Raw genomic sequence first — 15404 nt, 5'->3', positions numbered from 1 at the left:
AACAGTGGTCAGGACCAGGGACGCAACATGTACCGGGAAATAGAGAAGGCATGTCAGAAAGGCAAGGTCACAGTGATCATGGGAGACTTCAATATGCAGGTGGACTGGGTAAATAATGTTGCCAGTGGATCCAAAGAAAGGGAATTCATGGAATCCTTACAGGATGGCTTTTTGGAACAGCTTGTACTGGAGCCCACAAGGGAGCAGGCTATTCTGGACCTAGTGCTTTGCAATGAACCAGACTTTATAAAAGATCTTAAAGTAAGGGAACCCTTAGGAAGCAGCAATCATAATATGGTAGAGTTCATTCTGGAGTTTGAAAGAGAGAAGGCAAAATCGGATGTAATGGTGTTACAGTTAAATAAAGGTAATTATGAGGGCATGAGAGAGGAACTGACAAAAATAGACTGGAAGCAGAGGCTAGCAGGGAAGACAGTAGAGCAAAAATGGCAGGAGTTTGTGGGTATAATTGAGGACACTGTAAAGTGGTTCATCCCCAAGAAAAAAAAGATTATCCAGAGAGGGATTAGACAGCCATGGCTGACAAAGGAAGTCAGGAAATGTATTAAAGAAAAAGAGAGATCCTATAAAGTGGCCAGGAGCAGTGGGAAATCAGAAGATTGGGAAGGCTACAAAAACAAACAGAGGATAACAAAGAGAGTAATAAGAAAGGAGAGGATCAAATATGAAGGTAGGCTAGCCAGTAATATTAGAAATGATAGTAAAAGTTTCTTTCAATACATAAGAAACAAACGACAGACAAAAGTAGAAATTGGGCCACTTCAAACTGATGCTAGAAGCCTAGTGATGGGAGATAAGGAAATGGCAGGAGAACTTAACAAGTACTTTGCGTCAGTTTTCACAGTGGAAGACATGAGTAATATCCCAACAATTAAAGGGAGTCAGGAGGCTGAGTTGAGTATGGTTGTCATTACAAAAGAGATAGTGCTAGAAAAGCTAAAAAGTCTTAAAATTGATAAATCTCCTGGCCCCGATGGGATACATCCTCGAGTTCTGAGAGAGGTGGCTGAAGAAATAGCGGAGGCATTGGTTGAGATCTTTCAAGAGTCACTGGAGTCACGGAAAGTCCCGGATGATTGGAAGATCGCGGTTGTAACCCCATTGTTCAAGAAAGGATCAAGACAAAAGATGGAAAATTATAGGACAATTAGCCTAACCTCGGTTGTTGGTAAAATTCTAGAATCCATCATTAAGGATGAGGTTTCTAAATTCTTAGAAGAGCAGAGTCTGATTAGAACAAGTCAACATGGATTTAGAAAGGGGAGGTCATGCCTGACAAACCTGTTGGTATTCTTTGAAGAGGTGACAAGTAGGTTAGACCGGGGAAACCCAGTGGATGTGGTCTATCTAGACTTCCAAAAGGCCTTTGATAAGGTGCCACACGGGAGGCTGCTGAGCAAGGTGAGGGCCCATGGTGTTCGAGGTGAGCTACTGGGATTGATTGAGGATTGGCTGTCTGACAGAAGGCAGAGAGTTGGGATAAACGGTTCTTTTTCAGAATGGCAGCCGGTGACGAGTGGTGTCCCGCAGAGTTCAGTGTTGGGGCCACAGCTGTTCGCATTATATATTAATGATCTGGATGAAGGGTCTGGGGAAATTCTAGCAAAGTTTGCAGATGATACAAAGTTAGGTGGACAGGCAGGTAGTACTGAGGAAGTGGGGAGGCTGCAGAAGGATCTAGACAGTTTGAGAGAGTGGTCCAGGAAATGGCTGATGGAATTCAACATGAACAAATGCGAGGTCTTGCACTTTGGAAAAAAGAATAAAAGCACAGACTACTTTCTAAATGGTGAGAAAATTCATAAAGCCAAAGTACAAAGGGATCTGGGAGTGCTAGTCGAGGATTCTGTAAAGGTCAACATGCAGGTTGAGTCTGTGATTAAGAAAGCGAATGCAATGTTGTCACTTATCTCAAGAGAGTTGGAATATAAAAGCACCATTGTGCTACTGAGACTTTATAAAGCTCTGGTTAGGCCCCATTTGGAGTACTGTGTCCAGGTTTGGTCCCCACACCTCAGGAGGGACATACTGGCACTGGAACGTGTCCAGCGGAGATTCACACGGATGATCCCTGGAATGGTAGGTCTAACATATGAGGAACAGCTGAGGATCCTGGGATTGTATTCATTGGAGTTTAGAAGATTAAGGGGAGACTTAATAGAGGCGTACAAGATAATACATGGCTTGGAAAGGGTGGATGCTAGGAAATTGTTTCCGTTAGGTGAGGAGACCCGTAGACACAGCCTTAGAATTAGAGGGGGTAAATTCAGAACAGAAATGCGGAGACATTTCTTCAGCCAGAGAGTGGTGGGCCTGTGGAATTCATTGCCGCAGAGTGCAGTGGAGGCCGGGACACTAGATGTCTTCAAGGCAGAGATTGATAGATTCTTGTTGTCTCGGGGAATTAAGGGCTACAGGGAGAATGCGGGTAAGTGGAGTTGAAGTGCACATCAGCCATGATTGAATGGCGGAGTGGACCCGATGGGCCGAATGGCCTTACTTCCACTCCTATGTCTTATGGTCTTATGGTCTTATAATTCTAAACAATCTCATAGATGCAAACACTTTTTAAACTACTCCAAGCATTGTCACAATGAAGCTGACATCTAATTTAACAAAATGGAGAATTCTTTCAGCCCTTCCATTTAAACACTTCTTAGTTACCTTGGTGTTGTAAGGCGTGATTGCTGGTATATATTGTTGGTGACTTTGATAAAGTTTATACAAATTACACATTTTAAAAGTACATTGGAACAGATCAGAGTAGATTAATATTGTTCTATGTGGGTGTTTTTTATAATGGTGTTAACTACAAACTGCAGGAACAAATAACAAGGCAACATTATTACATGGCATGGATATAACCTTCAGGATTTTATTCCAGTCCTGGACTAATGACACTCCAGAGAATGGTGCTGTTTCAAACTCTGTGAAATTAACACAGCACTTAATACCAATGTATTGTCACTGTACCGTGAGTTATTGCCTCCAGACAATTCAACCAACAAACGAATTCACTGCTGAAAATAACTGTTCGCAAGGCTGGAAAGATACCACATTGGTTTTGGAGAAAGTCGAAATGAAGATAATGTAAATTGTGGCATCAGATCTTCCAACTATTCAATTTGATGCACATTTTCCTCATGGTTATCCATCTTTGTTGTCTCATCAAAGTTTAAATTCTTAAATAGTAAAAATACCAACAAATTGCAGCTTTTAAGAAAATTGTGTGCAGTTTTTGAATACTTTACTAACTTGGTGTTGTTCGTAATGATAAAATGATAATGACAAATGACTGTAATTATTATTAATAAATGGGACCAAGTTGAGCTTTCATGAAATCTTTGACTTTATATAATCTTTGACTGTAATTTTTCAGCCTTTCTGTGGAGCTGTAATTAGATATTCACAGAGGCAGAAAGATACATTTTGTAGACCTAAAGTTATTTGAATAGAATTCTAAATTTTGGTGGTCTTTTTGTTTCTTTCCTATTTGTTATGATTTTGCTAAACCTATTAAATCATACTTCTTTTATCTACTTTTTTGAGTATCACTGTAGCATGAAATTAGACTGAAATAAAAATCTAAATTTCACTTATCAGGAGGCACAATGATGATGAGTTTTTGTTGGCAGTGAGTGAAGGAATGGAAAAGAAGAAAGTGAAGATAAAGCCGTCATATTGAGTTTATTCAAGGCTGCGTTAGATAGATTTATGATAAACAAAGGAATCAAGTGTATTAAAGAGCAGACAAGAAAGTGTAGTTGAGGACAAAACCAGATCAGCCATGATCTTTTTGAATGACAGGGCAGGCTTGAAGGTCTAAATGACTTTCTCCAACTCTTTCTCTGTATGTTCCAGGTCAACTTAAATCTTTGATTTTTACCAGCAAAACAAATACCAAATCCAAACTACTGACTGTGTAAAATGCTGATCATGGTAATTATGCCAAAGTATGAACTAGGAGCTGGCAACGGCCACTCAGCCCTTCATGTCTATTCCACCACTCAATAAGACTCATTTGATTGGATTACTCAACGTTGTCACCTTATCCTGATAACCTTCCAGATGCCTTGTTTTTCAAGAATCTATCTACCTCTGCCTTAAAAACATTTGGAGGGCAGAATCTTATTGGGGTTTGAGTGATGTGGGTTATGGTGAGATGTGTGGCAGAATTTGACAGTGTGTGTGTCAAGGCCTTTTTCAATGTCAAGATCATCTCGCTCCATTTTTATGATTTGCAAGCAGTATGATGAGATTTTCACTAAGTGCCAGCAAGATACAAATTGAAACTCATAATTAAGTGTTAAATGCCTTGTTAATAGACTAATTCCTCATCTCATTAATTCTATCTGACCAACATCTCAGGATATGCTCCATAGGTATTGGCTGCCTGCACCACACCTACCCCTGTCCATGCAACTTGGACAGGTACCAGTCTCACTACACCCTCATTGCATATCATTGACCTACTTACAATAAACCAGCACAATTTATTGGAATGTTGTTGCCAGGATACAAGGACAGGCACCTAACTCATAGGTTCAACCAGAATGTATTCGGTTGTTCCATCCTTGCTGTCTTAGTGCTCTCTTACTTTGTGCCTCACAGCATCCCAGCTGTGCCTTGCCTTTTGGAACTCTGTTCACTCAGCCAGAGTTTAAGTGCTCATAGCACTCTTATTTTGTCTTTGCCTTTTGGTTCAAACATAATGCTTAGAAGCTTATCATGGTCGTCAGCAGTGATCTGTCAAGGGTTGGACTTTTGCTTTACAACATTTTGTTACTTTCATGTCACACCTGCTGTACGTGCTAGTAGTGCCTAAGGCAAACTTGCTTCAACATCTCAAATTCTAAGGAGACTAGTCCTCAGGGAGAGGACAAGGGAGACAGACATCACCCGAGGGATTTGCACAGTAAGCCAAGGTCATCAGATGTTCTTAGTCCAGGTTTCTAGTCACTCATCACTTGAGGCTCTGCATCCAAATCATTCAGGAAAGTGGGCCATGGCCAGTCCTGGGCACCAGATCAATGAAAGTCAAAATATTTAATAAAGGGTACTGTTGTGGGAAGCAGATTGTTGGAGAGTCAATTGTTGAGACAGGAGACAGCAGCAGGAATGCAGAAGAGGTAATGATTGTGAAGGATGAAAACTCAACATAAAATTGGGGGGAGATGACAGCACACTGGAGGAGAGGGATTACAGTGGGAGAGGGTTATCAATGGTCACAAATACCCTGGCCTTTGTTGGGGGGGGGGGGGAATACCCTGTAACTTGACGATTGGCATGAGAAAGCTATGGGATCAGGGCTGAAGGCGTAAGGTTGGGAGAGGAAGTAGTCATTTAGAGAGGTATGTGGGAATATGTGGAAGCTCAGTACTGATGGGTTCAACAGGAAGTGCAAAGAAAACAGGCCCAAGGAGGTTCAGAGGGGGCCTTTGATTACCAGACAGAGTTGCAACTCACTGTGCCAGTCATCACCTTCACTGTCTTCCATCCACTTGTGAATTGTAAGTTTTATTGGACCCACCAATGTATCAAGGCTGTTACTGATACAATTTGTGCCAGATTATATCATTCATCTTGATTGCCCATGATAAAATTGGTGCTGCAGCCTGGACAGTAGGCTTTGTCCCCTGATGCAGAGAATGACAGACTGTATCCACATTGCATTCAGCAGGCTATATAAAACACAGCTGACTTAATTAACAATGAAGGTTCTATTCCATCAATATTGAAGTCATCTGTGATGAGAAGTATCTGTGATGGATATCTGTGCCAGGTACCCTGGGAGCTACCATGATGCTTAAATCCTGGAGAACTCTTATGGTTCCCCTTTGTTTCAAGGCCTGATGCTTTACAAGGTTGGTTAATGGGAGACAAGGGGTACTTTCTGTCACCGTGGCTGATGGCTGTGTTATGTAACCGCCTGACTGAGACCAAGTGTAAATGTAATGCAGCCCATTCTTCGACCAGAGCTATCCATTTGGGTGGCATGGTGGCTCAGTGGTTAGCACTACTCCATCACAGTGCTAGAAACCCGGGTTTGATTCCATCCTTGGGCAACTGTCTGTGTGGAATTTGCACCTTCTCTCTGTCTGTGTGGGTTTCGTCTGGGTGCTCTGGTGTCTTCCCATAGTCCAAAGATGTGTAGGTTCGGTGGATTAACCATGGGAAATGTAGGGTTACAGGAATAGGGTAAGGGATTGGGTCTGAGTGGCATGCTTTTCACAGGGTTAGTGTGGACTTGATGGGCTGAATGGCCTGCTTTCACACTGTTGGGATTCTATGATTCTATGATTTAAAATTATAACATGAAACAACGTCTAATGTAAATATACATTTCTTAGCAGACTATGAATAAAAAAAACTGAATGAGAGGCAAAGGTTCAATAAAGTAGATTTCTAAAATAAACAAGAAATGTCAAGTGAACTTCAAAGGGCATGGAATGTACTGAAGCAAGAGTGAATAAAAAGGTATATATTTATAGTGATTATGCAACTTGATGGACATGAAATTGAGCTGAACACTATATTAAATAGAGTTTGTTCTGCTGTGCGTTTTTGCAAGTCTGAGCTTGCCTTTAGATTTAACTGTATACTTATACTTTCATGTACATCATGTGATTTTGATGCCCCTTACTGCTTAGCGCAGCTCTCCTGCAAAATAATAACTTTTCAGTAAGAACCAACTATATAATTAGTCAGTAATGAAAGAGAAGGACGGCACCTATTAAACTTTTACCATGTTAATGATTTATCACATAGCAAAAGATCACTCGTGTGTTCACCGCATCCACGTAATTGGGCCTTTGTGTTTGTTGGTGCCAATAATCATGTAAGTTGTGTGTGTGTGTATATATACTTATATAGACATGAAATCTCTGATAGTCACTCCATAATGTTATCTTGGAGATATGCAGAGGCCCCATAAACCACATAAAACAATCAAGAAATGCAGAGGATACATAACTTCCAAACACCATTCTCAGGAATATTCCAGAGTCAGGCAATTTTTGCAGCCATTAGTTACAGCTACAGTACTGGACTTTTTATCTTTTCAAAAACGTTTTTCAGCAAGAGTGTTTTTAAAAAATATTTTCTATATTGTATTAGCGATTACTTTTTAAATGAATACAGTTGGATCAGCAAGAAACACCCTTTGCAACCATGGACAGTTTTTTCAATTAGCAAATAAAGGTTTGAACTGAATGAACATCAAGTCAGTTTTACCCAGTTGTTCAATGTACTATATACTAGAGAATTGAGGGAAAGTATTGAAATTTACTAGCTATACTATTTTGAATAAAAAGTAATGCTTATTGAATGACCCTGCCATGCAATAAATCAACAAAACACTTCACGCATCACTTTATGAGTGTTTTATTTTTAGCTATTGGAATCTTTAGTAGTTGCTATTACTAATCACCGATAACACTGACTCAAAGTAGTGACTATGATAGCAATACTAAGTGAGCTTTGCCATTCTTTCTCATTTAAAATTTTCTTTATATTTCGGGAAGACACTAGTATTGAAATTTAATGCACTTTACAAAGAAGCTGAGCTTGTTAAATTCATGTTAAATTCATCATTGTATCTTTAAAATTTATGGGAGAAATATCCCATAAATCATTTGGATAATCAATCAATGCTCAGTGTACAGTGCATCTCCATACTTTCAACATAAGCATGTAATCTGCGATTGAACATGTCATAAACTTATGCACAATTTGCAACCAGGTCAAGAGAGAGAGTCAGCACTTATCTTTTTAACCCATTCTCAGCTAGTTGAAACAAATACTTTTAATTTGGTTTTTAACTTCAGCTATCACACTTCAATTAAAACATTGTTCACTAGAAAATGATAGAGCCCTATACCAAGAGTTTTCCGAGTGAAAGAATGAGATATTTTATGACCTATCAACTCCCAGAGAACACATCAGGTATATAGACAAACACAGGTAATAAGTTTAAATGGACAGCGTTTGGCACGGGTCAGAAAAAGTTACGCTACATTATTTAAAATCCATAGAGTCCTTGAGGTGTTGCATCCTGAGATCACAGCAGCTCAGTGTTTAACTTGTATGTTTAATAACTGCAGAATCTGTAGGTACACTCATATTATTGAGTGTTTTCCAACTTACTTCTCACCAGGTTCTATATTCTAAGGTGATGAGAGAAACAGGCAGAAAGAGGGAGTAGTTGTCACAAATTCATTTCTTTCTTCTCTCTGCTGCAGTGCTCTAAAGCAGCTGTTGAAATATAGTTCACTATATATCCTGGAATCTTGCTCCATCATCTCTCCGGGGCTGGGTAACTGGCCAGTGAGATTTTTACCTCCCATCAAGTGAAATTACTATTCAAGTGTGAATAAAGCAGGAAATGTGAATTCCTTGTCACTGGCCCAGTTGCCCAGATTCAATGTCTTTAGATAAAATAGTAATCTCAATGCAGATGGTTTTGTTTATTGCACATGAGTCTCAAAGCCTGTCTTAGTCTATGGTCAGGTGACCACTGCAGTCATTTTAAATCCATGTTTCTTCTTTTCAAATTTCATTTTAATCCATGAAAGATCTCAGGTGAAACAATCAGATGGTAAAATTCAACAGCACAAAAAACAGAAATTGCTGGAAAGGCTCAGCAGGGCTGGCAGTATCTGTTGAGAGAAATGAGAGATAACATTTCGGGTTGAGTGACTCTTCCTCAGACACATTAACTCTGCTTTCTCTTCACAGATGCTGCCAGACCTGCTGAGCTTTTCCAGCAGTTTCTGTTTTTGTTTCTGATTTACAACATCCGCAGTTCTTTCAGTTTTAAAATTCAATAGTCCATGTTTACTGCTATCATAACACCATGTAAATTTAAAATTATAGTGAGTGATTGCTATATAGCATTCTCCAAACTGCTTTCTAAAATTTGATTGAGGTGGCTAGAGTCTATAGAAAGTTAAGTCACTCAGCCATTGTACAGACAGAAATGATAGACCATTTGAAAATAATTAGGTATTATATCATTTTCATAGCAAATCTTGGACTCAGTTTACTTACAGCACACTAAAACTGTTAACTTTTTTGCTGAATGTTGTTTAATATGAATTTAAATTAGGTAGAGACTAAGCAATAGATTTAAAACACCATGACAAGTTATGTTGAAGCCACTATTATGCATTTTCCATTGGAACAATCATTTCCTCATGACTGACCTGATCTCTCAATGTTTCCTTTTTCCAACAGCACTGGAAAATGCCATTGCAAAGAAGGGGTGACTGGCCTGAAATGTAGCCAGTGTCAAACCTTACATTACAAGTTCAGCAAAGCTGGATGTAGACCCTGTGAATGTAGCAACCTCTCAACAACATGTGACCATATAACTGGTAAGCACTCTGGAATTCTCCACAATGGCATCTTGATGGCTAGATATGATGAGATTTACTGTTCCCAGAAAACACTATCTGTTATCCAAGTATGACATTATTGTTCTGAACCATTTTGGCAGCTGATGCATTATGTGTGACATTATTGGTTAAAAAAAGAAAACTTAAACAATTGTACAGGTGCTGACCTTTCTCCCCTTATAATACTGTCAGAGACCATGCAAAGGAATCAAATACTGACTGCCTCAGAATGGAAATCTATTTGGATACACCAAATGTTCAGAAAATCTTTGAGCAAATACAAGGATAATGGATGAGACACCCCGTGGCATCATTGTAGCACAGTACTTTGCAAGTGTAAACATAAAATAAGTAAAACAATACCGTTTTATTACAATTTTGAAATGTCGTTTGGATATACAGAACTTAAGTAGTGTCAAAATAGCACACACTTTGGCAAAGTGTTTTGAGAGCTTTCGTCTTTCATACTTCAGGACAACTTGCAAGAATATCAGTTCAAGGAGGAAACCAACATTTATACTGTATAAGAGGAGAGCACCGATTGGTTGCCAACTGAACTCCAATTGGTAGAGGTGTTGCCATAGAGAATGCCACCAATAATTCTGATTGACAGTTAGTTACAGGCTTTGCTTAAATGTAAATCAGGCAGGTTGACACTGATTGGTCAAGGCATTGCCCTGACAACTGAATCAGCAAATGGCTATCACCTATAATGTTGAGTTAAAACAGGTACAGGACAAGTACCTGTTAATTCTGTCTGTAAAGACAGTCATTCGCACAGGCGTGTGCATTATAGCACTATATCATGGCAATCTAGACCCACCACCATTGTGTGAACTGCATTTGTTGAACATATGACCTCATCAACTTGTACAGTTGAGTTCAATTTCAATGACACTATGTACACCCTAATAGATGGGAATTGCCATGGGATCCCCACCAGACCCAGCTCTTGTAAATATCTTTATTGGATTCCATAAGAAATGTGTCATGAACAGAAAGACTTCTAACCCTCTACCTCTTGCATATTTCTAATCTGTAAATTCATATAGGGCAAGGCAGCATCCTTATGGTAATAGACTAGTGTTCCAGATCCCCAGGCTAATATTCTGGTCTCATGAGTTCTCCTGTGGCAGTTGTTGAAATTTGAATTCAATTGCAAAAAAAATCTGGAGTTAAGAACTAGCCTAATAGCTACCCTGTAGCCAATGTTGGTTACCATAACAGTCCATCTGGTTCACTAGGGTCTTTTAGGGAAGGAAATCTATCATACTTATCTGGTCTGGCTGTTAGGTGACCCCTGACTCAACAGTGTAGTTCACTTGTAACTGTCTAGAGAAATAGCCTTAGGATGTCACTCAGATCACAGACAATTAGGGATGTACGAATTTCCTTGTTTCTCAAAATGGGCTTCATTCTGTGCTTAAATTCACCTTTGAAACATGGGAGTTCTCCCCGTCAGCCTACTGCAAATCTATCTTTACTGGTCAATGCATGCGTTAGGATTCCTTATCGGCAACCTCATTAATAGACCGAGGCATAACAGTGCCTTTCTATGGGCAAAATGATCAGAGAATTTCTTCCTATATATTATGCAAATTCATGACCATTCCTAAAGCAGTCAATTTTCATCCTGAAAAATGTCCAGTCTCCCTCAAAATAAGATATCTCAAAGACTTGAGCAACAGTTGAAGCGAGCTATTTCATGTTGCTTCTGTGCAATAGCAACACAAGCCTATTCCTTCTGCTATTAGCAACAAGAAAAGTACTGACTGTACCCAACCAGTCTGCACTTACAACTCTTGCAACACAGTGTCCAACATAAATATGTTTTCTGTAATTGGACAACATTTGCTGGACAATCCTAAATGTGTGAGGAATTATACTGACACTAATTTAGGACTGTAAGTTGGGCTCACAGTCTGGTGCTCAACCATGCACTGGACACTTTGCATTTTAACGTACAGGACCCTATTCTGTGCAGACAGAATGAATATGTTCACAGACTGCACATGTTTCAACTCAACCTATTACATGATAGCTATTTGTCGATTTATTTCTCAGGGCAATGCCCTGACTAATGAGAGTCAAACAGCCTGGTTAAATATTTAAACAAAGCCTGACTGCTAATTGTTATTTGGCATTAATTGATAGATTATTTATGGCAATACCTCTACTAAACAGAATTGACTTGCTAACCAATTAGCTCTTCTTCTCTCATGCAGAAAAAGATATGGTTTTCCGTTGAGTTAGAACTCTTGCAAAATATCCCGATTAATGCAAGACAAAAAGCTTCAACCAAATGTGTCTTTTTTCAGTCATCCTCAAATTCTTCACTACCAAATGACAAACTGTAATCTCATGGCCCAGTTTACCTCCACTCGTAACACTACTTCCAAGCCAAGGATCAATCCTGTTTTAATGAAGAGTGCAGGAGGACATGGCAGGTGCAGTACCAGGCATATCCAGAAAATGTTGACCCCTGGTGAAACCTCAACACAGGACTACTAGTGTGACAATCAACATAACCAGATGCAATTGACTATGGATTCCAAAACCAACAGATCTGATTTAGGCTCCACAGTCCTGATACGTCATGTCATGAATGATGGTGGACAGTTAAACAATTCATTAGAGGAAAAGGAGGCTCCACAAATATCCCCATTCTTAATGATGGGGGAGCCCAGCTCATCAGTGCAAAAAATAAGGCCAAAGTATTTAAACAATCTTCAGCCAGTAATACTGAATTAATGAATATCCTGGTCTCCTCCAGAGGTCCTTGGCATCACAGATGCCGATCTTCACCCAATTCGATTCACTCCATGTGATATCAAGGAGTTGTTGAAGGCATTAGATATTGCAAAGGCTATGGGCCCTAACAACACTCCTGCAATAGCACTGAAGACTAGTGCTCTTGAACTTTCTACACATCTAGTCAAGCTGTATCAATCAAGTAACAACACTGGCATCTATTCAACAATGTGGAAAGTTGCCCAGGTTTGTGCTGTACGCAAGAAGCAGGACAAATTGATGGGATGGTAATTGGCCAAAATCAGTCTACTATCAATCATGAGTAAAGTGACAGAAAATGACGTTGACACTGTTATCAAGCAGCATTTGCTCAGTGTTCAGTTTGGGTTCTGGCAAGTTCCTCTCCAAGCCGTTTAAAAAGGTAAAGTGGTCCATAAGACTGACAATCGTTCACAAAAAGCAAAATGCAAATGAATACCATGTATTTCCCTTTTTGGTTGATGAATTGATGAACATTCTGTACTGTTAAATTAATCCTTTCATAACATGAAATGCAATTTAAGATAATTGCCAGTAGAACCGGTAGCAAGTTGAAGAGAATTTTTAAACACTTGAATTTTTGGAAGTTCAAACATAGAAGTTAGGGTGGCACAGTGGTTAGCACTGCTGCCTCACAGTGCCAGAGATCTGGGTTCAATTCCCGCCTTAGGTGACTGACAGTGTGGAGTTTGCACATTGTCTGCATGGGTTTCCTCCGGGTACTCCGGTTTCCTCCAACAGTCCAAAAATATGCAGGTTAGGTGAATTGGCCGTGCTAAATTGCCCGTAGTGTTAGGTGAAGGGGTAAATGTAGGGGAATGGGTCTGGGTGGGTTGCGCTTCGGCAGATCGGTGTATACTTGTTGGGCCGAAGGGCCTGTTTCCACACTGTAAGTAAGTAATCTAAACACACTGCTCCTAAATTTAGAGGAAGAATAACTTTTAAAGGGGAATTAAATAAATACTTGCAAGGGAATACTTTATAGACTTATGAAGGAATGTTGGGATGCCTTGAATTAATCAGAAAGCTCTTTCAAAGAGGCCATATAGATACAATGGGTTGTGTGGGTCCCTCCAATCTACACATCCACAATATCTTATTTAGAAATCAGGCTCACTCTTAATTTCTGTGAGTAATTCATGCCGTTGCTCAGGTGTACATCTGGAACAGACAGAAAATGAGAGTTCCGACTAATGTATTTACAGGCTGGTGAGCCTCATGTCAGTGTTTGGGAAGCTGTGGGGAAAGATACCGAGAGACAGGATTTATTCACGTTTGGAAGCAAATGGACCTGTTAGTGACAGACAGTGTGGTTTTGTGTGGGGAAGGTCATGTCTCACCAATTGAGTTTTTTGAGAAGGTGATTGATGAGGGAAGGACAATGGATGTTGTCTATGTGGGATGTTGTCTATGTGGACTTTAGTAATTTACCTCATGGCAGACTGGAATAGAAAATAGACTCTAATGAGATCCGGGTGAGCTGGCTAGATGAATACAAAACTGGCTTGGTCATAGAAGACAGAGGGTTAGCAATGGAAGGGTGCTTTTCAGTATGGAGATCAGTAACTATTGGTATTCTGCAGGAATCAGTGTTGGGACCTTTATTATTTGTAATATATATGAGTGGTCTGGAGGAAAGTGCAAGTGGTCTAATTAGTGATGACACCAAAATTGACAGAGTTGCAGATAATGAGGAGGATTGACAAAGTATACAGCAGGACAGAGATAGATGACAGATTTGGGCAGAGAAATGGCAGTTGATGATGCAGCTGAAGATCATCAATGATAATTAGTGTCAGAGAGATTACAGCATGGAAACAGACCCTTTGGTCCAACTCATCTGTGCTGGCCAGATATCCTCAATAAATCTAGTCCCATTTGCCAGCATTTGGCCCATACCCCTCTAAACCATTCCTATTCCTACCCAACCAGATGCCTTTTAAATATTGTAATTGTACAAGCCACCACCACTTCCTCTGGCAGCTCATTCCATACACACACCACCCTCTGCCTGAAAAGCTGCCCCTTAGGTCCCTTTTAAATCTTTTCCTTCTCACCTCAAACCTATGTTCTCTAGTTTAGGACTCCCCCACCCCGGGGAAAGAGCTTTTCTATTTATGCTGTCCATGCCCCTCATGATTTTATTAAGCTCTGTAAGGTTACCCCTCAGCCTCTAACACTTCAGGGAAAATAGCCCTACCCTATTCAGCCTCTCACTATAGGTTAAACCCTCCAACCCTGGCAACATCCTTGTAAATCTTTGGTGAACCCTTTAAATTTTCACAACTTCCTTCCTCTAGCAGGGAGAACAGAGTGGAGGTTAATATGGACAAATGCAACATGATGCATTTTGGAAGTTAAATTCATGTGCGAATTATACAATAAAAGGCAGAACCTTTAAGAACATTGACATACAGAGGAATCTGTGCACACAGTCCACAGGTCCCTGAAAGCAGCAACACAGGTTGATAAGATTGTCAAGATGGCATAGAGCACGCTTGCCTTCAACAGCCAAGACACTGAATATAAAAGTAGGCAAGTTATGTTATAGCTGTATAAAACTTTAGTTAGGCTGTATTTGGAACATTGTGTGCAGATCTGATTGCCACACTACCAGAAGGACATGGATACTTTGTACTGGGTGCAGAGAAGGTTGACCAAGATGTTGCCTAGTCTGGAGGACTTTAGTTAGGAGGAGAGGTTGGATAAACTCGGATTGTTTTCACTGGAAAGATGGAGGGTGAGGGGCAACCTGATAGAGGTCTACAAAATTGTGAATGAAATAGATTTGGTGGGTAGTCAGAGGCTGTTTTCTCAGGGTGCAAAAGGTCAACTACAAGAGAACATAGGTTCAAGGTGAGAGGGGGAAAGTTTAGGGGAGAGGTGTAGGGAAGGTGGTGGGTTCCTGAAACACACTCCCAGTGGAGGTGGTCGAAGCAGGCACATTAGCAATGTTTAAGATGTATCTTTATAGACACATGTACGGGAGGCAAACAGAGAGTTAGAAACCACGCATGGGCAATAAGAAGCAGATCTAAGTCTTGATTAGGAATCTGTGCAGGCTTGGTGAACCGAAGGGCCTGTACTTGTACTGTTTTGAATATTGTATGTACAAAACAAATTCAAATCTAGATTGCTATTGATAATGTCAGCTTAATTTCAGCTTTGGATCAATGCAGTTTGTGGAATTGCTTTGGA

The 15404-nt window shown here is 40.1% G+C and overlaps 1 protein-coding gene across 1 annotated transcript in view; it reads left to right on the top strand.

The window, feature by feature from the left end:
- Nucleotides 1-15404, top strand: part of LOC140469240 (multiple epidermal growth factor-like domains protein 9) — a 329117-nt gene that overhangs the window by 177701 nt on the left and 136012 nt on the right. The window contains exon 3 of the mRNA XM_072565576.1: nt 9256-9395. Coding sequence (XP_072421677.1) covers nt 9256-9395 — 140 coding nt within the window. The remainder of the gene's footprint in view (nt 1-9255; nt 9396-15404) is intronic.

The sequence above is a fragment of the Chiloscyllium punctatum genome, chromosome 49 (genome assembly GCF_047496795.1).
Source record: "Chiloscyllium punctatum isolate Juve2018m chromosome 49, sChiPun1.3, whole genome shotgun sequence".
In the NCBI taxonomy this organism is placed as follows: domain Eukaryota; kingdom Metazoa; phylum Chordata; class Chondrichthyes; order Orectolobiformes; family Hemiscylliidae; genus Chiloscyllium; species Chiloscyllium punctatum.
Note: the sequence above shows the minus strand (reverse complement) of the source record. Positions and strands in the feature narration are given on the sequence as shown.